At 63.3% G+C, this 26,606-nt stretch overlaps 1 protein-coding gene and 1 long non-coding RNA gene across 2 annotated transcripts in view; one reads left to right on the forward strand and one right to left on the reverse strand.

Annotated features, from left to right (window-relative positions):
- The window catches only part of NPR1 (natriuretic peptide receptor 1), a 27,958-nt gene continuing 1,352 nt past the window's right edge, over positions 1-26,606 (reverse strand). Inside the window, exons 2-22 of the mRNA XM_038382949.2 lie at positions 19,489-19,688; positions 18,000-18,113; positions 17,630-17,765; positions 16,568-16,659; positions 16,235-16,370; positions 15,592-15,676; positions 15,104-15,224; positions 14,474-14,548; positions 14,033-14,110; positions 10,116-10,220; positions 8,825-8,896; positions 8,351-8,510; positions 7,359-7,514; positions 6,591-6,759; positions 5,855-6,001; positions 5,459-5,582; positions 4,790-4,858; positions 3,908-4,082; positions 1,613-1,711; positions 1,190-1,281; positions 1-820 (exon numbers count right to left, since the gene is read on the reverse strand). Coding sequence (XP_038238877.2) covers positions 758-820; positions 1,190-1,281; positions 1,613-1,711; positions 3,908-4,082; positions 4,790-4,858; positions 5,459-5,582; positions 5,855-6,001; positions 6,591-6,759; positions 7,359-7,514; positions 8,351-8,510; positions 8,825-8,896; positions 10,116-10,220; positions 14,033-14,110; positions 14,474-14,548; positions 15,104-15,224; positions 15,592-15,676; positions 16,235-16,370; positions 16,568-16,659; positions 17,630-17,765; positions 18,000-18,113; positions 19,489-19,688 — 2,468 coding nt within the window. The 3' untranslated portion in view covers positions 1-757. The remainder of the gene's footprint in view (positions 821-1,189; positions 1,282-1,612; positions 1,712-3,907; positions 4,083-4,789; positions 4,859-5,458; positions 5,583-5,854; positions 6,002-6,590; positions 6,760-7,358; positions 7,515-8,350; positions 8,511-8,824; positions 8,897-10,115; positions 10,221-14,032; positions 14,111-14,473; positions 14,549-15,103; positions 15,225-15,591; positions 15,677-16,234; positions 16,371-16,567; positions 16,660-17,629; positions 17,766-17,999; positions 18,114-19,488; positions 19,689-26,606) is intronic.
- The window catches only part of LOC119847827, an 11,736-nt gene continuing 8,413 nt past the window's right edge, over positions 23,284-26,606 (forward strand). The window contains exon 1 of the long non-coding RNA XR_006276839.1: positions 23,284-23,582. This is a non-coding gene — a long non-coding RNA (uncharacterized LOC119847827). The remainder of the gene's footprint in view (positions 23,583-26,606) is intronic.

The raw sequence follows: 26,606 nt of genomic DNA on the forward strand, positions 1-26,606 counted from the left end.
TGAGATACACAGGCTTTATTACAAAGAGTAGAGCTCTGGTGACAATGCCCTGACAGGGACACCCAACCCCCCTACCCTGTGTGTGTGTGTGCGGGGGGTGATGCCCAGCTGTATGAGCTCCCCTCACTCTTTGTGAAAGGGCAGGTGCTGGGCAGCATCAACTCCTTCCCTGGCCCAGAGCTCCTCCCCACCCACAGCTCTGGGGATGAGCATGGTGGGGGCTGGGGGAGAGGCCCCCCAGGATGTCAGGCTCTGGGCTCACAGGGGTGGGATCCTCTCCCAAGATGTGGCTCCAACTCAGGGGCCTCACCGCAGGGGTGGAGAGAGAGGGGGGCAGGGGCAGCACCGGGGCTCAGGGCTGGGAATGGGGATGGGCCAGTGATTCTACTCCCGGGCTTTTCACAAGCCAGGGGCACTGGGAGGCGGGTGTTGGCAGTGGGTGGGACTAGGGGTGCCATGCTGCTGCAGGGGTATCATCCCCCTAGGGTTCAGTCCAACCATTCTGTGCTTCCCCCCACCCGACTCAGGCTGTCGGGCGGCAGAGATTGTTGGTGGGGGGTGATTGTTTGAAGTGTCTTTGGAGACCCCCTAGGAGGGCTTGGTCCACACCCAGCCCGTGTCTTGCTGGGCTCAGCGAGGCCCCCCCTGCAGGGCCCCATTCAGCCCCAGGCTGAAGCATCTGTGGGAGAGGCCGATGCCCGGAGGACAAGCAGGACAGGCCGGCGCGCGGATGGATACTGGTCCCTTGGTGGGCAGGTCAGCCCCGCGTACTGCTCATTCGCTCACCCAGTAGCCAGTACGTCCGCATCTTGCCCTTGCCCTGCGGGAGGAGAGGAAGCTCAGGGGGCACCCTGCAGGGATCCCCCCCATGCCCGCCCCAGGCAGGGCCCTTGACAGCCTGGCCCAGGAGGAAGGTGCAGGCCAGGGGTAGAGTCTGCTCTGGCAGGTGTCAGGAGATGTGGCCAGTGCTGGAGCAGCCCCCCATTTGCTTGGCCCGACCCAGGTAGGGCTCGAGGGAGGGGACGAGTGAGGGTGGGGGCACGTGTCCCCAGGAAGGGGTAGATGGTAGTGCCCAAGAACGGGACTCCGTGGGGCAGGCAGTAGTGCCTGGGGGAACACAGACAGTGGCGGGGGACCAGTGGGGGGTGATGAGGCTAGTGGGGGCAGAGGAAGGCCATGCTTCCGTCACCTTCATCTCCACGTCCCCGCGCAGCTCCAGCTCAAAGCAGCCGACCTCCTCCAGGACACACTTGGTGGCCGACGACAGGTGGATCTTCAGGGCTGGAACCACAGACATGGGTCTGTGGGTGCCGCAGGGACACGGCCACCCTGCCCCTCTGCCATCCCTGTCCTGCCCCCCGCACAGAGACACAGCCCCCTCCAGTTCCCTGCAGCCACCTGCCCGGCCTCAGCTCAGCTCCTGGGGAGGACAACTGGCCCAGTCCAGCCAGCTCCAGCCACCCCTTCCACTCTGGTGGCCCCCCTGCTCGCCAGCACCCCTCCCCACTCCCAACCCAGTCCTCCCCTCTGCCCCCCATTTGCTGGCACCACTCTCCCCATGCAGTGCCCCCTTCTACCCCCCACAACTCAGCCCTGTGCCTGGCCCCTTTACCTTCCCCATTGGACTCCATTCGTGAGGCCGTGTTCACCGTGTCCCCAAAGAGGCAATAACGGGGCATCTTCAGACCGACCACCCCCGCGCAGACTGGGCCTAGAACAAGAGGGACAAAGTGTTGGGCACCCCCGTGCAGGCTGCACCCAGGGCTGCTTCGTCCCCCACCAGGGCTCACCCCTCCCCTGCCTGGATCACATACATTCAAATCAACCCGCCCTTGCACTGATAGTGCTGGGCTTATACAAAGGGCCTCACACGCTAGCGGCTCCCTGGGTGAGGCAGGGAAGGTCCCAGCCAGCTGGTGGTGGAGCTAGGACTGGAGCTCAGGAGTCCTGGCCCTCAGTCCCCCATGGCCAACCTCTAACCAGTAGACCCCACTCCCTTACCAAAGCTGGGAATGGAACCCAGGAGTCCTGGCTCCCAGCCCCCCTGCTCTAACCACTAGACCCTGTGAGATTGCACTCCATATGCTTTATGGAAATATGCTTATGAATATGACATAAATGGAATATGCTTTATGCTAAATACCCCTTATATGGTGCCATTAGAAAGCTTGTGATCTACTAAGTGCGTTCATCCTATTCGTTTGCATGTATTACTTCTGTGTCTGGAGTTAGGAGAATAAGACATGAAGTTGTATCACTGATGTAAACATATTAATTGGAGGCCATTAAGGGTGCTCCAGAAACAGTCAGTCGTAAATGGCCTTAGTTACTTGAAAGCCTTCCTGTGTACGTGTGGGTCCGCCCATGGGGAATGGAGACTAGGGGACTTACCGTGACATGTGACCATGGCACCTGATAATGAAATCCATCTTAAATCTTAGAGACTAACAAATTTATTTGAGTATAAGCTTTCGTGAGCTACAGCTCACTTCATCGGATGCATCCGATGAAGTGAGCTGTAGCTCACGAAAGCTTCTGCTCAAATAAATTTGTTAGTCTCTAAGGTGCCACAAGTACTCCTTTTCTTTTTGGCGAATACAGGCTAACACGGCTGCTACTCTGAAACCATCTTAAATCTGGTACTTTTCTATTTAGGAGGGGTGGGGACCCAGAGACACAAAAGTTTCCCACCTTGTGTCAAAGCTATAAGAGGGAGTGGAGCAGGACAAAGGGTCTGCTAGTCATGAGAAAACCGCTGCTTACCCCCTGAGATGTCTGCTGGAACTAACAAGGACTGTACCAGGGGAAAGGATTGGGCCCAGACTAGGAAGGAGTCTAGTCTGTGAAAGAAGCTTATTGAACATCTCTGAGGGTGAGATTTTATCTATATTCAGTTTTCTACTTTATTAGGCTTAGACTTGCGTGTTTTTGCTTTATTTTGCTAGGTGACTTACTTTGTTCTGTCTAGTATCAGAGGGGTAGCCGTGTTTGCTGCTTTTACAGATCCAGCCTAAGAGCCCTGTGGCACCTTATAGACTAACAGACGTAAAGCTTATGCTCCAATACATCTGTTAGTCTATAAGGTGCCACAGGGTTCTTTGCTGCTTTGTTCTGTCTGTTATTACTTGAAACCACTTAAATCCTACTTTCTGTACTTAATAAAATCACTTTTGTTTATTAATAAACCCAGAGTAAGTGATTTATACCTGGGGGAGCAAAAAGCTGTGCGTCTCTATCAGTGTTATAGAGGATGGACAATTTATGAATTTACCCTGTATAAGCTTTATACAGAGTAAAACGGATTTATTTGGGGTTCAGGCTCCCAGAAAGGCTGAACACTGGGCACTGGGAAAGTCCCTGTTAACTGAGAAGCCCCTGGGCTGAGTGAATTTCAGTTTCAGTGAACTGCAGAAAGGCGTTGCCCAACCTCTGGGGCTGTGCTGGAGCTGACTGGAGTGTCTGACTCAGTACGACAGGAGTGGAGAGCACCTGTTCTAGCAGGAGGGTTGTTCTCAGTGGTATCCCAGCTCATCAAGTGACAGTCTCAAGGGGAATCTCTGTGACCGAACCTGTCACAGACCACACTCCCTTCCCAGAGCTGGGATAGAACCCAGGAGTCCTGGCTCCAAGTTCCATGCAAATGGCCCAGTCTATTTAGGATCAGAGTGTGACAGGCTCTTGCAGAGCTGCATGGCAAGGGGAGGGGCAGGAGGGGGGCTTCTGCTCTCTAGAGGTACCAGGTACCATTGCAGCCCTTGCCGAGCACCTGCTGCCCTCTGTGCACCCCAGTGTGTGCGTGGTGGTGGTGGGGGGATACCCTAGGGGCTCCCTGCAGCCCATTGCCTGGTGCTGCCTGCAGCCATGCTGCCGTTGCTCAAGGCCCTCCCCGCCGGCCCCCCCGGCTCACCGCTGTGGATCCCGATGCGCAGCTTGAGTTGCTGGTCCGGCCGGTGGCGGATCTTGAAGGTGCGTACGGCGTCGAGCAGGGCCAGGGACATGCGGGCCACCTCGCGGGCGTGCAGCTTGCCGTTGCGCACTGGCAGCCCCGACACCACCATATAGGCGTCGCCGATGGTCTCCACCTGCGGGGGGGGGGGGGGGAGGGAGGGGAGTGGGGGAAAAGCACAGCCCTAGGGCAAGCCAGCTGCACATGCTGCCCCCGCCTACCCGGATGCCTCTCACTCAGGGCCTTGTTGTAAGGCTTGAGCCCAGGGGGGAATGTTGGTGTGTGTGTGTGTGTGTGTGCGCGCGCGCGCGCGCGCGCGTGTGCCCACGCCCAGGCAGCCTCAGCAGACCAGGAGCCTCCAGCATTGTACTCAGCTGACGTGCCCTCTTGCCTCTGGCCATGAGCTGCCCCCAGCTGACAAGGTCTGGAGGAAACTCCCCCTTACCCCAGCACTGCCCCTTCCTCCCAGCGACAGGGCTGGGCCGGCCTGGCAGCTCCTCTGCTCCCTGGCATTGGCCCTCGGAGGGCCTAGCAGCGAGTGGGGCTCCGGGAGCAGTTCCAGCTCCTCGGACAGAGCAGCAGGGGCATGACTGGGGGGTGTGAAGCTGCCTCTGGAGTGAGGATTTCAAGGGCCAAGAGGGCAGATCCAGCCAGCACGGGGTGGCCTCAGTTCCAGGGCAGAGCTGGGGGCACGTCACGGCAATGGCATCTCCACCAGGGTGGCAGCATGAGGGGGGCTGTCCCAGGGAAGGGGAGCAGCTATTTGTTCGTGCCAGAACCGTCAGCCTCAGTGGAGGTGGGTGTCGGCCAGACCCCCCTCCCCCAGCAGTCCCCACCCCTCACCTTGTAGACATCAAAGTTGTCAATGATGGCGTCGAAGCAGGTGTACAGGTCGTTCAGCAAGGTCACAACCTGCAACGCACGCAGTGGGGTGGGAGGGGGGAGGTGAGAAGCTTTGGCCTGGCCTGATCCCCCCCACTCCCGGGGCAGTGAGCGCTCCTGTCCCTTACGTGCCAGCCCCAGAGACGTGGCAGATAGGCGGTGGTAGGGGACAGCCTGAACCCTCCCCTGGGACGCAGGCTCCTGCCCAGGGGATCCGGGCTGCTAACGGATGAAGCAGGGATTCAGTCTCCAAGGTGCCCTGCCTGCGCCTGGCAGCTCTGCCCAAGCAAGGGCTGTGCCCACCGGTGGGGGTGGGAGCTTTGGCTCCAAGCACCGCCAGCCCTGCCTGCGCCTGGAGCCCTGTGCTTAGCCCCTCAGCCTCCACATAGCTCTCCCGCCAGGGCGGGCTTTGAACCTGGGATGGGGGGCCCTGGCCAGATCCAAGCTCCACCAGTTCTCTCCTGCTGCCTTCCTCCTCCCCGGCACTGTCACCGCAGGTAGGATTCCCCTTCCCAACCCGCGGGGGGCTAACCAGCGGCTGTGCCCAGGTGGCTGGGGCAGAGACCCCGGGGGAGCACCACAGACCTCCCCCAGTGACCTACAGGGACTCACCCTGCCCCCCCCGGTTACCTGCATGGGGGTGCTCTCTGCCGACAGGGCTGTGAACCCCACGATGTCGCTGAAGTAGATGGTGACGACGTCGAAGGCCTCAGCCTGCACCGTCTCCCCGCGCTTCAGCTGCTCGGCCACAGAGCTGGGGGACAGGGAGAGCGGGGTGAGGGACGGGGGCAGAAGGGGCCTGGATACCCAGGTGTTTGGGGGGCTCCCTGGCCAACAGTGGGGTTAACCCCCCGGCTGCGGGGAGGAGGAGCAGGCCCCCATAGCGTTGGGGATGGAGCCTGGATGCCAATGGGGCAGTCTAGGATCTGGTCTCCGGCACAAGGCCTGGCACATGCCTTGTGCCCTCAGGAGTATGGGGGGGTTAAGGAGCCTGCCTGGGGCGGGCGGGTCCGGCCCGTCACTCACTGGGGCAGGATCTGGTAGAGCAGGGCCTCAGCCTTGCGCTTCTCCTCCAGGTAGGCCTGCGTCCGCTCCTCCACCAGCTCCTCCAGGTTGTTGGCGTACTGCTCCATGCGCGACAGCAGGTTGTCCAGGATGTTGCTGCTGTTCTCCCTGCAACGCACAGGGCCGTGAGAATGCTGGGCCGCGGGAATGACCCTCTCTCCTCCAGAGCTCGCCGGGGTGGGGCACCCACGCCAGCCATGCAGCCAGCACAGCCCCCCACTTGCTCCCTCTCCCACCCGAGGAAGGGACTTGATGGAATAACCGGGGTGGAAGCGGGCTGGGGCTCCCGCAACACAGCCCACGACCAGCCAGCAGGGGGCAGGCTCCAGGGGCAGGGCCAGACCAGCAGCCCTGGATGGGGTGGAGGAGGTGGGGGGTGGGCAGCGGGATGGCAGTGAGTCCCACCTTTCCCTCCATGGGCTGGGCCACTCGAGCGGGACCTGTGCCTGGAGGTGGTGTCGGGGGCAGTGGGGAGGGTCTGACTGAGGAGTCTGGCTTGCGGCAGGGCTGACGTGGCCGGTTTGAGGGGGGCTGGGAGTGACACTGGGGCTGACGGGGACGGTTTGAGGGGGGCTGAGAGTGATGGGGGGATCTGGGAGTGACGTGGCCGGTTTGAAGGGGCTGGGAGTGACGGGGGGGGATCTGGGAGTGACGTGGCCGGTTTGAAGGGGCTGGGAGTGACGGGGGCGCCACTCACCTGTTGAACTTGCGGAGCAGGATCTTGATCTGGTTGAAGTCCGGCCGCTCCAGCACGTCCTCGGCCCAGCAATGCTGCATGAGCAGCCCCAGCTCCTCGATGTGGCAGGCCACGTTCATGGAGGGCCGAAAGTAGGGGCGCTCGCCGCCCTTCACCCGCTCAATGATCTCTGTGGGCCGGGGGGGTGAGCCAGGGGCCCCCATGAACAGCATGGCCCAGGCCCCAGATGCCCCCCCAGAGGCCACAGCCCAGGCTCACGTGTTCCCGCATCAGCTTCCCATCAGTGCCCCACCTGGCTCTAGGGCTGAGCACACAGGATGGGACTCAGGACTCCTGGGTTCTCTGCCTGGCTCTGCCACTTTCCCCTCCTGGCTGCCTTCCAGCTGGCCAGCAGGCTGGGGCTCTTGGCTGACCCCCCCGGCTCCGCTTCATCCCTGCTGTCCTGGCACCTGTCCAGGGAACGGACCCCCTCCTATGCCCCAAATATGGGCTCTCTTGGGGGGGGGGGCCAAGCCCGGCTTCCCTCAGACCAGGATTCCAGCCAGTACCTGCCCTGCTGGCACTCCGCTCCCCAGCCTCCCCCAGCACACTGCCCCTAGCTGGGCAAGCCGGGGAGGGGGGAAATGCCCCATTTACACAGCCAGACGAGTGAGCCCCCCAAAGGGCATTCCCTCTGCTCTGGGGCACCAGCCCTCCCCCTCCCCGACAAGTACTCTCACTTTTGGGGTCCGTCACCCCCAGGCAGGGCTCCCCTCCCCCAACTCTCACCTTTGGGGCTCAGGTCCAGCCCTTCCACGTAGAAGACCCCGTTGCGCAGGGCTATCTCCTGCAGGATGATCCCAAAGCTGTACACGTCTCCTTTCTGGGTGCCCCGGGCCAGGGGCACCTCCATGCGCAGCAGCTCGGGCGCCGTCCACAGCTTCTCTGGCATGGGGAGAGGAGACAGGGTCAGCCAGGGCGGGGGATGGAGACAGGAGAGGGGCACCGCCAGCAGGAGGGAAGACACCCGGGTTGGCCTGGCTGCCCTGCTGTGTTGTGGGGCCTTCCAGCCGGGCTGGGGCTTGGAGGTCCTGGATCCGCAGGGCTTTCCCCCAGCCCGGGGGGGTGGGGGACCACTGACCCGGCCTGGAGCCGAGCTCTGGTCCTGTCTCAGAGGAAGGGCCTGGGACAGGCTCCCTTGACTAACTGCCCCCTGCGACTGTGGGCCCAGGGGGGGTCAGAGGGGGTGGGGGGGACCGTGGCCAGTGAGGGTCGAGGGGCATGGCTGGGAGCAGCGTGGGGCGGTGGGGGGAGCTGGGCCTGGTGGGGTTTGGGGGGCCATGGCCAGTGAGGGGGCAGTGGCTGGGACGAACGGGGGGGATGGGGTGGCCAGTGAGGGTTGGGGGGGCATAGCTGGGCCCAGCAGGGAGGGATGAGGGGGGCCATGGCTGGGCCTAACGGGTTGGGAGCCAATGGCTGGAGACAGTTGGGGCAGGGGGCATGGCTGGGACCAGCAGGGGGGAAATGGGGCAGCCAGTGGCCAGATCCAGTGGGGTTTGGGGGGCCATGGCCAGTGAGGGGGGCAGTGGCTGGGACGAGCAGTGGGGGCATGGGGTGGCCACTGAGGGTTGGGGGGGCTGTGGCTGGGCCCAGCAGGGGGGAAATGGGGCAGCCAGTGGCCAGACCCAGTGGGGTCCAGGCGAGCAGGCTAGAACTGGGGCTGTGTCCACCTCCGAGGGACCCCCCGTTTCCAGGGACCCCCAGGGCGCCGCGGCCCTCACTGGCAAAGAGTGCGTGGGAGTCGTCGGAGTCAGGGGCCACGCGGAAGCTCTCCAGCCCGTAGTCCGTGATCTTGAGCACGAAGCGACTGTCCACCACGCAGTTGGAGGACTTGAGGTTGCCGTGGGAGACGATCACCCCATTGTGCAGGAACAGCATCCCCTGGGGGGGGCAGAGAAGGGGGGGGATGCCGGAGCCTCAGCCTGGGACCTTCTGCAGTGAAGTCCAGATCCCCTGCCTGGCCTTGCCAGGGGGACAGCACGGGGGCTGCAGAACTGGTGCATGGGTCAGAGGCCCCATGGGGAGGGCAAGGGACTGGGTATGGGCATTGAGCACTGCAGGGAGCTGGAGGGGGCGCTGTGGGAGCAGGCTGGGGGCTGCAAGGGCAGACAGGGGGCTGGGCGTTGTGGGGGGCTGGGTGCTGCGGGGGCAGGCAGGGGGCTGGGCTTGGGCACAGACGGGAGACCGGCCATTACCTTGACGATGTCAGTGGTGAGCGAGTACCGGAACATCCAGTCCAGTGTGATGCTCTCGTTCTCCAGGATGTCCTGCACGGCACGGGGACAAGCACGAGGGGGGCGCTGAGCTACTCTCCCTCCTCCCAGCTGAGGGGTCCGAGCCCTCTTCCCGAGCAACTAGGGCTCTGGATCCTTCTGGAACCTCCCCCCAGGGCCGACACCCCCGGCTCCCCATCAGCCCTTGGCAGTGGCACCAGTGAGACCTGCTGGTAATGGGGGTTGGGGTGGGCACTGGACCCAGGCTTGGCTGGTCTATCCTGGGGCCACCCCCTGGCCTGGGCGTGGAACTGAACCAGGGCCACGTGCAGCCAGGACCGGAGTGGGGGGCTGCGCTGGTGCAAAGTGCACGTGGCACCCGGCATGCACGGGGCTTGGCCAGCCGCTGAGGTTCCATGGCAGGCCGGGCGGAAGGGCCTGGGGGACTGGACGGCTCACTGTGTTCAACAGCGAGAGCTGGAGAATAAGGGAGCATGTCCCCATGGCGCCTGGCTGGCCAACAGGGACCCCCACAGCAAGCGGGGTACCCGGCAGGGACCCCCAGCATGGAGAGGGCTTCTCTCTCGGTCATTAGAGGAACTGCTTCTGTGCTGGAGCACACAGCCAGGAATCCAGGCCTGTCACGAGAGAGGGAACGGGGGAGGGGAGCGCCCTCCCCCCCATAAATCATCCCGCTTGGAAAGAGCCCCCATGCCCCTCACCAGCACTTGCTGGGCCCTGGGGATGGGGGAAGCCCAACTGTGCCCCCTCCTTTCAATTCAGACACTGCCTCTGCTGTCGCTGCTGCAAAGCGTGACCCTCCCAACACAGAGACCGCCCTGCTTGGGCCCCCCCTCCCATGGGCACTGATGGGGCACGGACAGGCCTGCCCACTGCTCTGCACGTTTGCTGCGACGCCGGGGTCACAGCCCTTTTCCTCCCCCCGTCGCCAAGGAGATCGGTGCCTGGCGACCCCACCCGGGAACGGCAGCATGCAGGGCGCTGGGCATCAGGCCCGGGGGCTCCTTCGGGCCCCTCCCCTGCTGCTCCAACACCTTCTGGGCTCTGCTCAGCACCTGGCAAACCTTCACCAGCTGCCACACGGAACTGCCCCACCGTGACCCAGGAGTCCTGGCTCTCAGGCCCCCGCTCCAACCCACTGGACCCCACTCCCCTCCCAGAGCCAGGAGAGAACCCAGGACTCCTGGATCCCAGTCCCATCCACTACACCCCACTGCATCTCCTCTGCCCCATAGCTCCTGCGTGGGGATACCTGGAGGCTCCCACGGGGGCAGTACTCTGTCAGGATGCAGATGTTTGGGGGGTCTGTGCAGGCTCCGATGAAGCGGGTCAGGTGTTCATTCTGGACATCCCTCATCTGCAGGGGGATGGAGAAGGCAGGGTTATGGGAAGGCTGCTTGGAGTCCATAGGGCCTTTCGTCCCAGAGTGCTTTGCAGGCCACTCACAGGCATTGCTTCACCCAGCCCTGGGATGCAGCCACCTCTGAAAGGCGTGTGTGGGGCAGGGGGAGCATGGCAGCTATTTATACCCAAGAGGGATCCCTCTTGGCTCCGAGATGCAGCCACCTCTGGGGTGGGGCTCAGCAGCTGTTTAACAGCCACACAGCCGTGAAGGCAGAAGCTGCAGTGGAAGCCTCTGCTCAGTCTAATGAAGAATTTATAAGGCCAGTCAGGTGGGCAGGAAATTGCTTGGCCGGCATCCAAGTGCGTGATATTTACGAGGCAAGTGGGGGGCTGTGGGGGTGGGTTCCAAGGTTGCTCCATGATCAGCAGCCCCAACTTCTTGTGCTGAATTTCAGTCCCAAAAGCAGAGGTATGACCCAATGGTACGTCCACCCCCTACCCCATCTCCAGCTGCAGCCAGATGTCCGGAGATGCAGTGCATCACCCTGCAAGCCGGGCCCTGCGTGTGCACCAATCCCCGTGCACAGGACACAGGGATTGTGGAACACGTGTCCAGTTTCCTCTCGGCCTGTCACCTCCCCACCCCTCCCTCTGGCTCAACCCATGCATGCTCTTTCCCCACAGCTGGCACAGGGACAGAGGGTCCCCAGCCAGCCCGTAGATTTAAAAAGACCCGATGTGCTAAAAACTTCCTCCACGTGCGGGGGCAGAGGGAACATCCCAGCTCGGCAAGAAGCCGCAGGAATTCACCCCACGCGCCACACTCGGATGGACGCCACATGGATTGGGGTGGCTCTAACCTGGGAGCTCTCCCCGCCCCACAGCAGTGTTGCCATGGTCAGCGTCTCCTCCGGAGCCGGGACCGAAAGGGAACAGGGCCAATAAGCTGCAGTCATGGTTCTGGGGCTGCGCAGGGGTCACGAGCAGGGAAAGCAGCAGAAATCCCGGTTCTGAGGGCAGGGGGAAGTGTTGTGATCACGTTGCCTGCCCCAGGCCAGAGCGCTGTCCCACGTCAGTTACAAATCCATATCCCATGCGCCCCCTTTCCGAGGCGGGTGGCCAGATGGGTCACACGGCCGCCGAGTCTGGATGGGATCCATAGTCAGAGCGCCCTCAGGCCCAGCCAGTGTCCCTGGCCAGGGGTTATGGAGTCTCCATCCCCGTCCTCCGGAGCCCGAGTGGGATGGACAGCCCCCCGCCCGGTGCAGGAGCCTGCTCTGGGGGAGACCAGCCCACACAGAAGGCCGAGGGCTTGTTTAGCCCAGCTCCTAGCCTGGCCTGCTGGGTCGTCACAGAGCGGGCCAGAGCCTTGAGGGGCCAGGCCTTGCCCTGCACTTGGGCAGCGCTCGTCCAGCCAGCAAAGTTCCATCCAGCTGCAGACTCTGCCGGCCCTGCCCTGGCCCCAGACCCCCAGCTGCAGTGCCAAGGCTGGGTGACGTGGGGGAGGGGCACCTCGCTACTCACAGGTGCCAAGCACCCAGGGCTCCAGCTGATGTCAACAGGAGCGCCTGGTGCCCGGGTCCAGGGACCAGCTTTCATAACGCCCAGCAGCTCCCATGGGTCTGAGTGGGGGAGGGAGGGAGGGAAGCTGGACTCCAGGCACCTGAAGTGGATTGTTAGTAACCAGCCCCAATCCCCAGCAAAAATCGGGCCTTAACTGCCTCGTGCCTCAGTTTCCCCATCTGGGAAGTGGGGAGGATACTGCCCCTGCATGGGGCCTGGCAAGCACCCCATATGGCAACCAGGGATCCAGGAAGCTTCCCCTCCCCGCAGTGCTGCACCATGGCTCAGGCTGATTTCTAATGAGCAACCAAAGGACAGTGGCTTCCCTGCAGCTTCCTTGCAAATGAGTAATTAGCCTGTGTGTGGCAGAGCCGATAACCTGAGCCAGCCCTGCCTGCCTGCCTGCCAGGGAGCGGGTCCCTCCCCATAGTACATAGCGGAGAAAGTGCCCGCGTGTGCGACGACACCTCCTGCTGGTGCCCCGAGGAGTTTACGGAGGTTGGGGGGGGGAAGCCCTAGGAGTGGCTGCCATCCAGGACAGTCCTTTGGCCTGTCCAGCCCTGTCTCCCGCCAGCCTCAATGCCACACTGGCAGACTGACTGGGCCAAGTAGCCAGGCCCTGCTGGGATGACAGGTGCGGGGGGGCATTTTGCCTCAGGCTGCAGCTGAGAATGGTCCCCGCCCCGGCACTCGGCCCAGCGCACCTCGCAGTGCCAGGACAATCCGTCCTGACACCAGGGGCCAGGGCCTCGATGGCCCTTGTGATGCCAGCTGCAGCTGCTAGTGATGGGGTCCATGAGCCCTGGCTCCTTTTTGCCCAGACGCCATCCCCCTAGTGCAGACACGCTACGCGCCTCCCAGCCCCGTCACACGTCTACACTGTGGGGGGGGGGGGAGAACCACAGGGTCTGTCTGTGCCCAGCCACCCCCATTAAGAGCCTCCTGCATGGCCAGTGCCAAGGGGGTGGTGGGTGGTGCAGGGAGCAGCAGCAGTGAAAGGGACCCCCAGGGGAATAGCTCTCCTGGCCTGTGTGGCCTCTGAGTCAGGGCGGCTTGGGAGAGCCCTTGCACATGGAGGAGAACGGAGCCCAGAGCAGGGGGGCAGGACACGCCAGGCTCTTGCCTTCTCCAGGGGCAGTGGCTGCAGGGTCAGCGATGGGCCAGGACACGGCGTTGACCCCTCCCGCCCCAGATCCTCCGCTAGGGACTGATCAACCTGCACCGAGAGGCCGGGGCACAGAGGCTGGAGGGGGCTCTCCTAGTGCCTTGGACTGGCCCCATGGATCTGGGGGGCAGCTGCAAGCACCAGAGACCTGCCTCGCCCTCTGGGTGCCCGTGAGAGGCAGCAGGCTGCCAGGTTTAACAGGAGGGGCCAGTCGAAGCCTGGGAATTCAGTGTGTGCGTGTGAATCCGCACATGCATGCGTGCAGCCAGGGAAGGCTCTGGGCTGGCCCCCGGGAGGAGCGGGAAGGGCCCAGAGCAAGGCCCGATGTTCGGCTCACTCAGGGCTGCAGCCAGCACAGGGCAGGCTGGACCCCTCCATGCCTTGGGGCAGAGCTCTTGCCCCGGCCCCGCGGCGCAGGGGGGCTAGAGCAAGGGACGCTAGCATCTCCCGGTGCACGTCTCTCCTGCGCTCCCCCTTTCTCCCCCACGCAGCCCCCGGGGTGGGGATGGGACTCTCGCCCAGAGGCTCCGCTCTGGACGCGGTGGCTGCAGCCCGGACCTGGGGCTGCCAAGAGGCTCTTGGCATGAGGTTCCAGGGTGGGTGGGAAGCTAGTTTTCTCCTCTCCAAAAATAGGCCCAGGCACTAACGTGAGGCAGGAGCATCGTTAGCAATGGGGATGCTGTGGGGTGGGGGGGGAAGTCAGACTTCCCCCCCCCACTCCTTTCTGGCAGTGAATAGCTGCTGCAGGGGAGTGGGGAGCTGGGCCCCAGGGCAGGGAGGGGTCCCACCAACCCCCTCCCCTCCAGAGAATTCAGGAGCCATGTCCAGGTCCCCCCGCAAGCTGGGGTCTGTGTAGGGGGAGGAAGGGAAGAGATCCCAGCCCAGCCTCCTGCTCGTGGATGCTCGGAGGGGGGGAGGCCCTGTAGTCCACGTGGGCAGGTGGGTAACATGGCCCCTGTGCCAGCCCGCCTGGATCCTCCGCCGTGTGAACCGAGCAGCCCCCGCTGAGCCCCAGACGATGCCCCAGTTGAGCCCAGAGCCAGCCGTACCGAGCCCCTCAGCCCAACTACCCACCCGAGCACTGGCCGGGCACCTACATGTTTCAGCTCAAACAGCACCTTCCGCGTCATCTCGATTCGCTTCCGATTTATGTGCTTCACCGCCACGATGTTCCCCTAGAGAAAGACATTGGGGGGAGCTCAGATGGGGTAGGTCTTGTACCCCCCGGGCAGCTGTAACATTTATGGACACTGACTACCAGTGGGGAAAGCGTCCTCTACTGACTCCCCCCGCTCCCCGCAGTGCAGCGCCCCTAGCACCCTGCTCCACTCCCCGCAGTGCCATGCCCCCTACTGACCCCCACCCCACTCCCCACAGAGCCCCCTACTGACCCCCACCCTGCTTCCTGCAGTGCAGCACCCCACTGGGCCCAGCACCCTGCCCCGCTCCCTGCAGTGCAGTGTCCCCATGACCTTGCCCTGCTCCCCGCAGTTCCTGGCTGCCCCCCCCGTGCGCTCAGGTGGGATCCCCGCACCCACCTTGTAATAGGCCGTCTTGGCATAGACCTGGAACTGCCCCTCTGTGGTCAGCAGGGAGCCATAGTTGGAGCCTCTCTGCGCGGAAGCAAGAGCCAGTGTGAGGGGGGACAGCAGGCGCAGGGGGCAGTGCCGACGCACCCCCTCCTGTGGGGAATGGAACCCCAGGGCTTCTGGGGCACCCCCCCCCACAGCGAATCCTCCTTCCCATCTCACCCCCACTGCCCTGCTGGCTACGGGCCTGCTGGGGGGACAGGGCTGGAGCAGAGGGCAATGGCTTGGAAGGGTGACAGTGGCTTGAGGGGGCCCCCCACCAAGCTGTGGGGACCCCTCCCTATCACCATTTCAGAGCCAGCCCCACCCACCACCTCCTGTGGCTCCCTCCAACCCCTGGCCTGGCTCAGCAGCTGCTCAGGGCTCCCTGATGGGATTTGCTTTTAATTAACCGCCCTGGATCCACAGCTGTAACCAGGGGCCCTGGCCCGGCTGCCTTCACCCAGACATGCCCGCAATGCGGCGCCGGCTGGAGAGGGGGTCACTCAGGGGGGCTGCTCGACCTGGGGTCCCAGCCAGACAGGCGGGCTCAGATCCACACCCGCCTCCCCCAGGCTGGCCGAGCCCCGGGGAGCTCACCAGGGACAGGGTCAGTTTGCTCCCGGTGCTGCGCAGGTGTTTCTCCAGGCTGCTGGACTGGACGTCTTCCCAGCGCACGCGCCACAGCTCGGCCGCCAGCTCCTTCTCCAGCTCCAGCTTCCTGCGCCGGGACACACCAGCGGGGGGGGGGGGGGAATGTGAGAGGGCACCAGCCCAACTCCCAGTGCACCCGATCCCCAGTACCCCCCAAGCTGCTAGGTATCTGTATGGTGCTAGCTCCTGCCCAAGCCATGGCCAACCACCCCCTTGTGCCAGGTGCTGCCCCAACCCAGGACAAATACCCCGTCTCAGCCTCAAGCCCACCTCCACTCCCTGGTGTCCCCTCCCCCCATCTGCCTGTAAAGCAGGAGTGTTTCTCCAGCATCACTGACTCCCCCCTGGTCCCACATCCCGTCCCTGCATCCTGGCCAAGGTCAGCCAGACGCATCTCCCGGCCCAGCCCTGGGGTGCAGGGCCCCTCCCCGCACCTGTAGATGAAGAAGGAGGTGACGGTGATGCTCAGCAAGATAAGGCTCACCATGACCGAGAGGATCTCCAGGGTGGTTAAGCTGGCTGCAAAACAAGGGAGGAGGGCGATGGTGTGGAGCAGCTGGCTCGGGGTCCTAAGTTTGAATCCAGGCCAGGGGCTGTATGTGCTGATCTGTGCTGGGCGAGTTTGCTGGGGGGGGGGCTCAGCTGGGGAAGTTCCCATGACAACACCCACTAGGCAGCAGAGCCCAACGTGGAGCTGGGGGAGCGTGCCCAGTTGCTGGGGGCACAGGGTACCAGGGGCAGAGAAACACCCAGGAGACTTGTCCCACCTCGCGGCTTTGCTGCCGAGGAGCCTAGGCTGGGCTTGTGGGAAGGGGGCAGCTCCCCACACCCCCGGATGGGGTGCAAAGCCTGCTGCGGGGTGGGAAATGGAGCCACACGGCCAGGCTGCCTGGAGGGGCTTGTTTTCATGCGGCCGGCCCAGCACAGCCCCTCCCCGCTGGGGGAGGCTGGATTCTGCCTGCGGGAAGGTATTTGTGCTGGCGGTGCTCCAGGGGCCTGGGCCAGAGAATGAAACCCTCAGAACTTGCTGTGCAAAGCCTGGGGCCGGGGGGGGGGGGTTTGGGACGCTGGCCCCACCTTTGCGGCACAGGGGGTTGCTGTTGTCGAAGCCGCAGGGTGGGACATCCCTGGGCACACCCTTCCCCGGCCAGTGGATCTCACGCCCGGGCACTGCGCTCATCTTCTTGGTGGTGCCATTGTAGCTGTAGACGACCTGCAGAGGGTGAGAGAGGGGGGGCTCTGGGAGGGGGCCAGCAGCAGGAACCCCCCAGGCTGCCATCATCCCCTACCCCCGCCAGCTATAACCCCCAGGTAACTGGGCCCTGGGTTTGGCTCAGAGCCATCCCAGCCCAGTCTCGGGGGTGACTGCCGAGGACAGAACTGGGAGGCTGGGCCCAGACACCCTCTGACCTGGAATATGCCCCTGGTGGGGTCCATGTCCCACAGCGAATAGTCACTCTCCCGGTCTCCATTCTCGTCAATCTTCAGGAAGCCAGTGACTCCTGTGGGGAAGGGGAGGGTGAGAGCACGTGGGACCAGCCCCCTCACAGGGCAGAAGACTTTGAAAAGACAGGCTTTGAGGCTACAAGTGGAGAAGGGGATATCAGAAGGACCATATGGCTCTGAGATGCAGCCCCTCTGGGGTGGGGCGCAAAGGCTGGTTATACAGGGATCCCTTGCCCGGTGCTGAGATGCAGCTGCCTCTGGGGTGAAGCGCAGCAACACCACACAGTACTGGCTACAAAGCAAAGGAGAAACCTGCACGCCGCTGGAACTGCTGGGGAATTTCACCCCCTCTCCATGATGGAAAGCAGCCGGGGCCTGACTCCAAAGAGCGCAGGCCCCAGGGCTGTGGCTCGTCTGACAGACCCTCTGGCAGCCCAGCATCCCCTCAGCCCCACGGCGGAGGGGCCCCACCAGAAGGGGGAGTGGACCCATGTGGAGCCTGGCCAGGGCATTCGGGATGCTTTCTGGCGGGATCCCCGGTGTGGGCGCAAGGCTGTGAGGGGAATGGCTCTATCACTCCACAGCCCATCCATCTCCCGCCAAGTAGCCCGGCCCAGCTGCTCCTGGCCCAGCTCATGCCCTGAGCCACTAACGATACCAGCCCTGGAATTTCCGGAGCGGAGGAACGAGTAGCTCGGGGAAAGGACCCGTCTGGCAGCGCTGGGCAGGGCAGGGGGCAGCTGGCTCTGTGCCCAGCACCATGGGAGTGATGCCCCCCGTTGGTCCTGCAAGGAATCTCAGGCAAAGTCCCCCCAGGGCCTCCCTTCTCCCCTAGCAGTTCCCTAGGGCTTTGGGCTGCACGAAGGGGGTCTCTGCCCCCCTCCAGGGTGAGGCTCGGGCAGGAGGGGATCTGGGCCCTCCCAGGGGCAGCCACTGGAGACTCCTGCATGCATACGGCCAGGGGGGCAGGGTCCGGGGAGGGCCCGGGCCCCAGGGCAAGGTGGGGCCCCGGCCGGCGGCGCTCACCATAGAAGGTGCGGTTCCACATGCGGCGGGTGATGGCGCTGGCGTTCCGGACGGTGCCGCCCTGCTGGAGGGTCTCGTTCACGGCCTGGGCGTACAGCAGCACCCCGTCGTGGAAGGCGGCTGCGATGTAGTTCATCTGAAAGGGACGGGCTGGCTCAGAACCGCTGGGGCGGTGCCAGTGGGCTGGGGGTGAGGGGGGGAGATGGGGTGCCCCACGCTGCCCCACAGGCTCCATTCTGCATTGGGCCACCCCATGCCCAGACTGCAGGCGAGTCTCTGTGCCCCCTCCATTCCCTATGGGGCTGCTGACCGGCCCTGCTGTCTCTGGCCAAGGAGGGGCGGGCAGTGCCAGGGGCAGGGGGGGTCTTACCAGACCGTCCTGCAGGGTGAAGTTGAAGTGGGTGCGGGCCCCCTGCTTGAGCTGCTCCAGGAAGGGCTGGTACTCGGGGTTCTCGGGCTCCTTGCAGGTGATGATCATCACTGCCTGGGGGAGAGGGGGGAGAGGCTGAGAGCAGGCAGCACCCCCGCCCCCCGGCAGGAGCCGGGTGGTGATGGGCCTGCGTTTCCCACATGGCACCTGCAGCCCCACAGGTGGGCGGGTGGCAGGAGTCCCCGCAGGAGGGTGGCTGGGCCGACTGGTGAGCTGGCACTCCTAGGCAGTGGGCAGAAGCCTCCAGGTCTGCCAGTCTGGCCCCTTCCTCCACCTCATCTTGCTTCCAGAATTGCAGCCCACAGGCTCCCTCAGCCCCTCCAGGCCTGGGCTCCCTGGGGAGGCTGGGGCAGCTTCCCGCCCCCAGGCTATTAATAGCCTTCCCTGGCAGCACTCAGACCCGGGGAAATTATCTTGCTTCCTTCCTCCTTGTTATTCGCAGAGAGCAAAGAGCAAACAGACAGGGGCTGGCCAGAAGCAGGGAGGGTGGGGGGCACAAGCTGCCCCCAGACCCCTGGTCTCTAGGGCAACAGAGGGGCCTAGCTGGGGTAAGGGGGCAATTTGGGCCGAGGCCCAGCAAACTCATTTCACAAGTGCATTTGGCAAGATTCGAACCCAGGGCTCCAGAGCTGCAAACTGAGTCTATCAGCCCAGTGCCCCTCCCCCAGGCAGGGCACTGCCCTGGAACCTACCCGTGGCACCTTTGTACTGGTGAAGCTGGGTGCACCTTAGCGCGTGGGCCAGCGTAACTACTGTGCCAGGCGCAAACACGGCATGTTCTGGCTGCAAGGGGGATGGAGGGAGCTGGGCCAGCACCCTAGCCGCGCTGCTCCGGCCCCAGGGACCACAGCAGCCCCCTGAGCTAGGTACCAGCACTACCCCAGGTGCCCACCACCGCTAGAGCTCAGCAACCTGGCAGGTCATGAGCGGCCGAGGCTCCAGTAAGGTCCCCTGGGCTGCACCTCAGCTGCTTCCTATGCTGGGTTCTCCCCCCTTCCACCCTGGAATGCGGAGCCCCTGGCATCACTGGGCCTCCCTGTTTCTGCAGGCTGGCAGAGCTGCCCCAGTAATCCTGCAAGGGCCTCAGGCATGGACTCAAACCCCTGGCATTCCCGGTGGGCAGCAGGATCACTAGTCCTTCTTTTACAGATGGGGAAACCGAGGCACAGAGCCAGGCCCAATGTCACATAGCAAATTGGTGGTGGAGCTGGGAATAGAACCCAGGCATCCTGGCTCCCAGCCCCTTCCAGTAGTTACTACCCAACACGCTTTGAGCCCATGGGGCTAGCGAGGTGACCTAGAAAAGGCCCAGCCAGTGCTGTCCTCTCCTCAAAGACCCAGGCCAGCTCCAAGCCAAACTGGGCTCTGCACTTGGCACCTGGCCTCCCCAGGTACCTGGCTGGAGGGCTCCAACCTGGGCAGTCCTCACCTTAAAGGCCTCCCTGGCGTTGGCATCGTCCTTGTCCCCGCGTCTCCAAGGCCTCTGGGGGTCAGGGAAGCGGGAGCCCTGCAGGCTGGCTCCGAAGATGTCGATGTAGAAGAAGGCGTAGTCCCCCTGCGTGAGCCCCTCGCGCCGGGCCTGCAGCAGGATCTGGCGGAAGGTCTCCGGGGAGCAGCAGATGTACACGACTGCAGGGGGAAGGATGGGGTTAGCAGCCCTAGCCCCCGGACCAGGCGCACAGAGGCACGTGCCCTATCTCGCCCGGGGCTTCTCTGTCATGAGGAGGCTGGGCCAGGCTGGTGGCTCCAAGGACGCTGAGGGGAACCTGGCCCGGATTCTCTAGCTCTGGCGCGGTCAGAGCCAAGGGAGCAATGCATGGATCCCCATGCGCCCCGAGGTCCTGCCCTGACTCTCATGCTCCCCACTTCCCCCTGTTCTGCTGCCAGAGGGGAAGCAGCTGGACCGGAGCTGGGCAGGCTGGACAGGTTACAGCCCCAGCACCCCCTCAGGCGGGCTGGCCCGCAGAGAGTCAGGGACGGCATGGCCGGACACAGGGGCCGGTGCGTGACCAACGCTCACACAACCTCCTCCTGCCCTGTGTCCCACGGTGCCGCCTGGTGGCGGAGACCAGGGCTGGAGTAGCCAGGAGCCACCAGGACTGGCTGCTAGCCCACGCCAGAGCATGGGTCCAGGTGCTCAGCAGCCACAGCCAGGAAGCCAAACCCCCAGGGCTCTGCCTGCACTTTTCTCCATATTCCTCCCATGCTGAGCTGGAAAGATGACAGGGCCCCCTCACGCCGCCCCACCCGGCCACGAGCTGCCAGAGCCGCCTCCCCCGGGAGCCCTTCACACCACACCGAGGTTGTGAAATTGTGAAATCGGGAGGAGCTGAGCTTAACGAGCTGTTCCCCAGCCTGCCTCACAAGGGCCCAGAGCCATGCCAAGTCCCCAGGACGTAGCCAGCGCCAGAGGGAGGGGGCTCGGCCTGGCTGTCCAGAGCCACACACCACAAAAGGGTTGATGGTGAATGGGGGTGGGGGGTGCTATTCCTACTCTGGATGTGAGTGCCATATAATGACTGGGATGGGGAACCAGGACTCCTGGGTTCTCTCCCTGACTCTGGCTGGGGAGTTGGGCCTAGTGGTTAGAGCAGGGGAGGGGAGGGGCTGGGAGCCAGGACTCCTGGGCTCGAGCCTAGCTCACTCTGATTTAGGGGCAGGTCCCTTTCCCTGCATGTGCCCCAATCTCCCCCCACCATGAAGGGGACATGCTCAGGACTGCTGGGAGGGTCATAAATGAGTGTGAAACAAACTCCACTTCCCTGCCTTGAAAGGCGGGTGGGAGCCCCTATAGGATGGAATTGCAGGACTGGAAGGGACCTCGAGAGCTCGTCCAGTCCAGGCCCCTGCACTCCTGGCAGTACTAAGTAGATCATAAAATTGTAGCTGTGGGCAGCAGCCCCCTGCCCGCTCTCCCAGTTGGCACAATCCTCACCTGGGCTGGGTGGGGGGCACAAGTCAGAGAGGGGGGCCCCAGGCAAAGCCCCAGCCCTAGGGCTGTGAACAGAGACAGCCCATCCGGTTGCTCAGCCTCCCACCCACAGATCTATTTAGCAACAGCTGGTGTTTGTCCCGATGGCTGGCACCAGTTTCAGCAATAGCAGGCCAAGGGAGAGGTGGGCTGCACATGTGGGGGCACCATGCCAGGTGCTTAACCCTAGAGTCCCCCACTGGTGCCAGCAGCCAGGGTGGCACCCGCCCAGCCCAACCACTGCCAGGACAGCCACCGCTTTGGGCAGGGCTCAGGACTGGGGGAGCTGGGGCCCCCGACTCTCCACAGCCCCTGGCAGCTGCACCCATGGGCATGCAATGCCGCTGCGCTGCTTATACCCGCTGTGCCCAGGGGGGCAGCAGTGCCACGAGCAGCAGGCCAGAGCATCCCCAGCCCAGCCAGCCCGGGGGCCGCCCCAAAGACGATATCGGCATGAGTGCCCAGCACTGACAGGCTGGGGGCGCTCGAGACACGGGGCCAGGAAGCTGAGCCGCGATCTCGCCCTGGCGGAGACACGGAAAAGCCCAGCGCCCAAGGGATGGGGAGCAGGGAGGGGGTTGGAGCCCACCCTCCCCCAGGCCCCAGCTGGCTGGGAACATCCTGTTATTTTCCGGCCGCGCGCAGCCCGGCGCGTTGTTTCCCTGCTGCCGGCCCAGCCGGGTCAGCCAGCGCGGCCGGGGTCAGGGGGCACGTTCTGTCAGCGGGGCCCCGGCCAGGCCAAGTCAGCACTCGGCCCCTCCGCAGCCAGGGCGCCAGCCCCGAGGCTTCCTGTTGTACTGACTCGGCGCCTCCCCCCTCCAGCCCGGGCTTCAGGCAGCGATTTATCCGTGGAGCTCACCCAGCGCTCGGCCCTGCCCCGTGGGCCCGGCTCCTTCGCAGGGCGGGGAGAGGAGACCGGCCGGGGGCAAGCTGCCGGCTCGTTCCGACCGCGGGGAGACCGACAGGCCTTGGAGGGGCCCGTCCAGGGAGGGGCGAGGGCACGCTGGCAGGGCAGGGGGTGGAACGTGGCCCTGCCCTGTGGGCAGAGCCTGGGGCCCTGCGCCCCGATGCTCGGCATCTCTGTGGCTGCTCCCGGTGGGCGCTTTGGAGGGGCTGAGCGCCCTTCCCAGGACACTGCCTCCTGCTGGGGGAAAGCAGAGAGGTGGGAGAGCCAGCCCAGAGCTCCTGCCCTGTGGTGGTCGCAGCCCCGGGCCACCCCACACACCCCCCGCCGTGGGGCTGAGCAAGGCTCCATGGGGCTGCTCCTTGCCCATTCCAGCAGCAGCGACGGGCTCCAGGGAAGGTCCCTGGAGGGAGCGCGAAGCCGGGCAGGGAGCGCGCCAGGCCCCAGAAATAGCAGCCGACGAGACAAAACAAACCCCGGCAGACACAGAACGAACATCGTGAAATACAGACACCAGGGACAGACAGAGCGCCGCAGGGCCCGGGCAGCCAGCCTGCCCCCGGGGGCCCCCCACACCGTGCCTGCCACTGAGCTCACTGCTCATCTCATGCCCACCGGGGCAGCTCCAGCCCCAGGCCTAGCACAGTTGGCAGAGCTCGGCAGACAGTACCTGTTGAAGCCAATGGGGCAGCACCGTTTACCCCAGCTGAGGATCCGGCCCAGGGACCTGGGGCTTCACTACAGCTCTTTAAACACAACAGACCTGATCCCAGACTCAGGGACACCTCTTCAAATTCAGAGCAAACCCAGGAACCAGGCTGTGGATTTAAACCAGGTAGTAGAGATCAGGATCTAGTTCTGGGTCTCTCCCACTCCTGCCACAGAGCCATACCTGCAGGGCAAACTGCAGCAGCACCACCACTAGCCACTCTGGCTCCAGGCTAGGCACTGCCTCAGTTTCCCCTTCAAGAGCTACTGAATAACATCACCATAGGCTTCCCTGGGTCAGGTCACAGCCCTTCCTGGGACAAATCACAAAGTTCCAAAGAAACCCCCAAACTCCTCCCCAGCCAAGCCCCGGCCCTGCTGTGGTTTCTTCCCACTAGAGAATTTTCTCTCTGTTGGCTCCTGCCGCCACCGCCATATATCCCCCAACCCTCTCTGAGCCCCTGGGACAGGACTTGGTTCTCCCACCCCAACTTCCCCCAAGGTCCTTCTTGATCACCTAGTTTTATTTCCACCCCCAGAGGAATCATGTGACTTTGCTCATTGTATCCACCTGAGGAGGTGAACTAAGTGGTCACAGGTGGGGCTGTGCCTATCTCCCCTTAAAGGGCCACCTGGAACTGCCTGGCACTAGCAGGGATAAAACTCACATCTGCCTGCTGCACAAGGCCAGGCACCTGAATGAAAGGGCCTATGACACATGGGTGAGCTGTGCAAGGCATACAGAAACCCCCACACATTAGGAAACAAAGCAGAGAAAGAGGCGGGGGGAGTAAATGGGCTCTGCGCCCCTGTATAAACGGCACAAGTTCCCCTCTGTGAGCTCGGGTGGGAATCCGGCACTGCCACGCCTACCTAGGGAGCAGAACACTAAAGAAGTTGCAGCTGCAAACACGGAAGTGCCCATCCTCCTGAAGGCAAGGTAATCACCCCTAGTTCTGGCCTGCATTCTGCCTCTGCCTCCCTGGACTCCCCACTACAGGAGTCTTCACTTCCTGTCTTAAAACATCTGGCAGCGTTGCCAGGGGGCTGGTACCAGCTGCCGAGGCCCACCCCAGACATGGCTACTTTTTGGGGACCGAGCAAGGTCTAGGGCCAGAGTCTCAAAATGATTCAGCTGCAGAAGAATCCGGCATGCTGGGGGCCAGCTGGGGGCCGGGCTCTTTGGTAGATCTGGCCCTGATGGTAGATGCTCAGCCCCCAGGTTGGGCTGGGAGGGTTCATGACATTAATTAGCACCCCCGCAGAGTCCTCAGTCCTTTGCACCCTGGGAGGAAGCCGTGACCCTCACGCGGGGGTTAGAATGGCCGTGATCCACTGGCACCGTTAGGAAATCCTCCACGAATAACATCACCTGGCTCTGCCCCCCGCCTCCCCGGCCCAGCCACACGGGTGCTCTCCCTCCCAGCTATCACAGCGTCTCCATGGGAAACCCACCACCATGGCACTGGGGTTCGTGGCTGTCAGATGGGCGGGGGGCATCACTCCGCTCCACTCCCTGAGCGGGATCCCTGCCCCCCTTGTCCCTCCAGGGATCCGCACCTCCCGCCTGGCTACAGTACAGGAAGGGAGGGGGTCGCGGGCTGCTCTGTCACCCAGGATCAGGCTTCCTGGCTGGGCCCCACAGGAGCCAGGCAGCTGGGCAGAGACAGGGAGGCTGAATAAACCAGGCTATTGCCCCGCCCAGCCCTCCCCCCACCCGGCTATCTGAGCAGCAACTCCCCTCCCCAAGTGCAGGAATTCCTGCCTTGCTCTGACCTGGGCTGGAGCCATCTCCTGTTGACCCCCGGCTCCTCCCTGCTGTCATTAGGTGTATTCAGGGAGCGCTGGGATGCCCGGTCCCAGATCGGACCCCACAGCGCCAGGTGCTGTACAGACGCAGAGCGGAGACGGCCCCTGGCCCACAGAGCTCACAGCCTCGGGGGCCGGATCCTGCTCTGAATGACATCGGCAGAACCCAGGGCAGGTGCTGAGGCAGCTCATTGCTGTATCGCGCAGCCCCGGGCCGGGCAGGCCTCTGGGAGCAGCCAGGCAGATGAGGCCAGGGGCTGCCATAGCAGCTTTGCCAGGTCTCCTGCCTTTTGTCCCAGCCAGGTCAGGAGCTGGCTCTGTGGGACGGGCCACAGGGTCAGGGACTTTGTCCGGCAGGAGCAAGGAGCAGGTTGGGGCTATGATTTTTCAGTGCCAGGTGCCCAGGAGTTGGTGGGTTAGAAATCCAGTGAGGGTCCGGGTCCAATAAACCCTAAAAGGGAGACGATCCATCAGCCTGCCCCAACCGCCCCCCAAAGCACACGCACAAATCCACACTGGCCTGAATCCATCCCTCTGCATGCGCACATGCACTACACACACAAACACATGCACACACGCGAGCCAGTGTGGCACACATGCTGCCTAATCACCAGGAACCCTAGTTTTCTGTGATCAAAAACCCAACATTCTCCAATACAACCCCCAAAATAGCCATGTTTTCGCATGGTGAAACGGAAGTGCTGACCCTCACGTTCCCCAGCCGCAGTACACACAGGTATCAGCTGAACACAAGGATTTTGGGACACGCAGCAGAAGCCCGTTTATCTGAGCCTCCATTATCCAGCTCTGCGTAGGAGCTGAACCGGGGCTGACAGCTGAAGCCCAAGCCCCGCTGCCCAAGGGAGCGCCGGATAACGGGGGCTTGGATAAAAGGGGTTCTATGGTATCTGGTTTGTTTTTTTTTTTTCACAAAATGTAAAAACTGAATATTCTCTGTCAAGAGCCCAGTTCTGCATCTTTCCCTGGCAAAGGGATTTCCAGGCGCCCTGCAAATCAATCCATCTCCACACCCGCACACACACAGAGACATGCTCGCCCGGGGCATGCAGCGCGTCTCCGAGCCAGCTGGAAAGTTAGACATTCCCATGCCCAGGGCTCCGTGGTCCAGCTGGACACATGGTGGGAGGCGAGGGGGGAGAGGGACTTTCACAGCCCATCTGTGGGTCACCTCCCCAATGTATAGGTTTGAGCCAAGGCACCAGCCCAGTTCCATGCTGTCAGGGCCGGATCCAAGTCCTTGGAAAGTCTCCTCCTATAGCAGGGTTTGGATCAGGCCCCTATAGTTAAGAGCCATGTGTACAAGAGTCATCTGGACTGGGGGGATTCAGAGCTTGTCTCCCCAGCAGGTGCCCCTGCCCCAGGCTGGGCTCTGTCTGCAGTTGCCCGCTGCACCCCGGCAGGCTGGGGCCCACCTGCAAAGCGTCCACCTGCCTTCTGGTGGCCAGCCTGGGGCATTGGTGGAGATGGAGAGTTTGGAACGAAAGATGCTCAGCAAAAATCCCCTGGCCCTGCAGGGTCGCCCCAGGGGCTGTGTGCTGGGCCCCGAGCTAGTGAGCTGCCCTGCACTCTGCAGTGGCTGGGGAACGGCTCTGGCAGGGGGATTGTCCCATGGGAGCTGCATCCTCTTACATCTCCCACGGGGAGCCAGCCCCCTGCTGCTGGGACAGACCACTGGGGACCGGACGGTTGGGAAGGGTCCTGTCCTGGGGGATTAGAGGGGACCTGACGGGTGGATTGCACCTCGAGTGGCTTTGGCTGGGGTCAGATTCAAACTCCCAAGCAGAATTCCCCAAACTGGGGCCAGATGGGAGCAGACCAAACGCACCCCATCTCCCTGCCGCCAGACTCCAGTTGGCTCTAGACTTGGGCTTGGAGGGGCCCCCAACATGTCCTGTCCAAGTTTCCCTCTCTCACTGCCCGGGGGGAGGGTTGTACATTTCAAAGGGGCTGCTGAACCAGTCAGCCCCATCCCAGCAAGCTCCTTGCCTTTTCCAATTCAGAGCCACCCCCAACACCGCTTGGCTCCCCCACTCTTTGTGCAGGGAGCCGGAGAACCAGTCCCTGCGCTGGGCTGGCTGGAGCGGCAGAACACCACAAAGTTAACACAAAGCAACTTGGAGAAAACTTTCTCCCT

Source organism: Dermochelys coriacea, chromosome 24 (genome assembly GCF_009764565.3).
Source record: "Dermochelys coriacea isolate rDerCor1 chromosome 24, rDerCor1.pri.v4, whole genome shotgun sequence".
Lineage (NCBI taxonomy): Eukaryota > Metazoa > Chordata > Testudines > Dermochelyidae > Dermochelys > Dermochelys coriacea.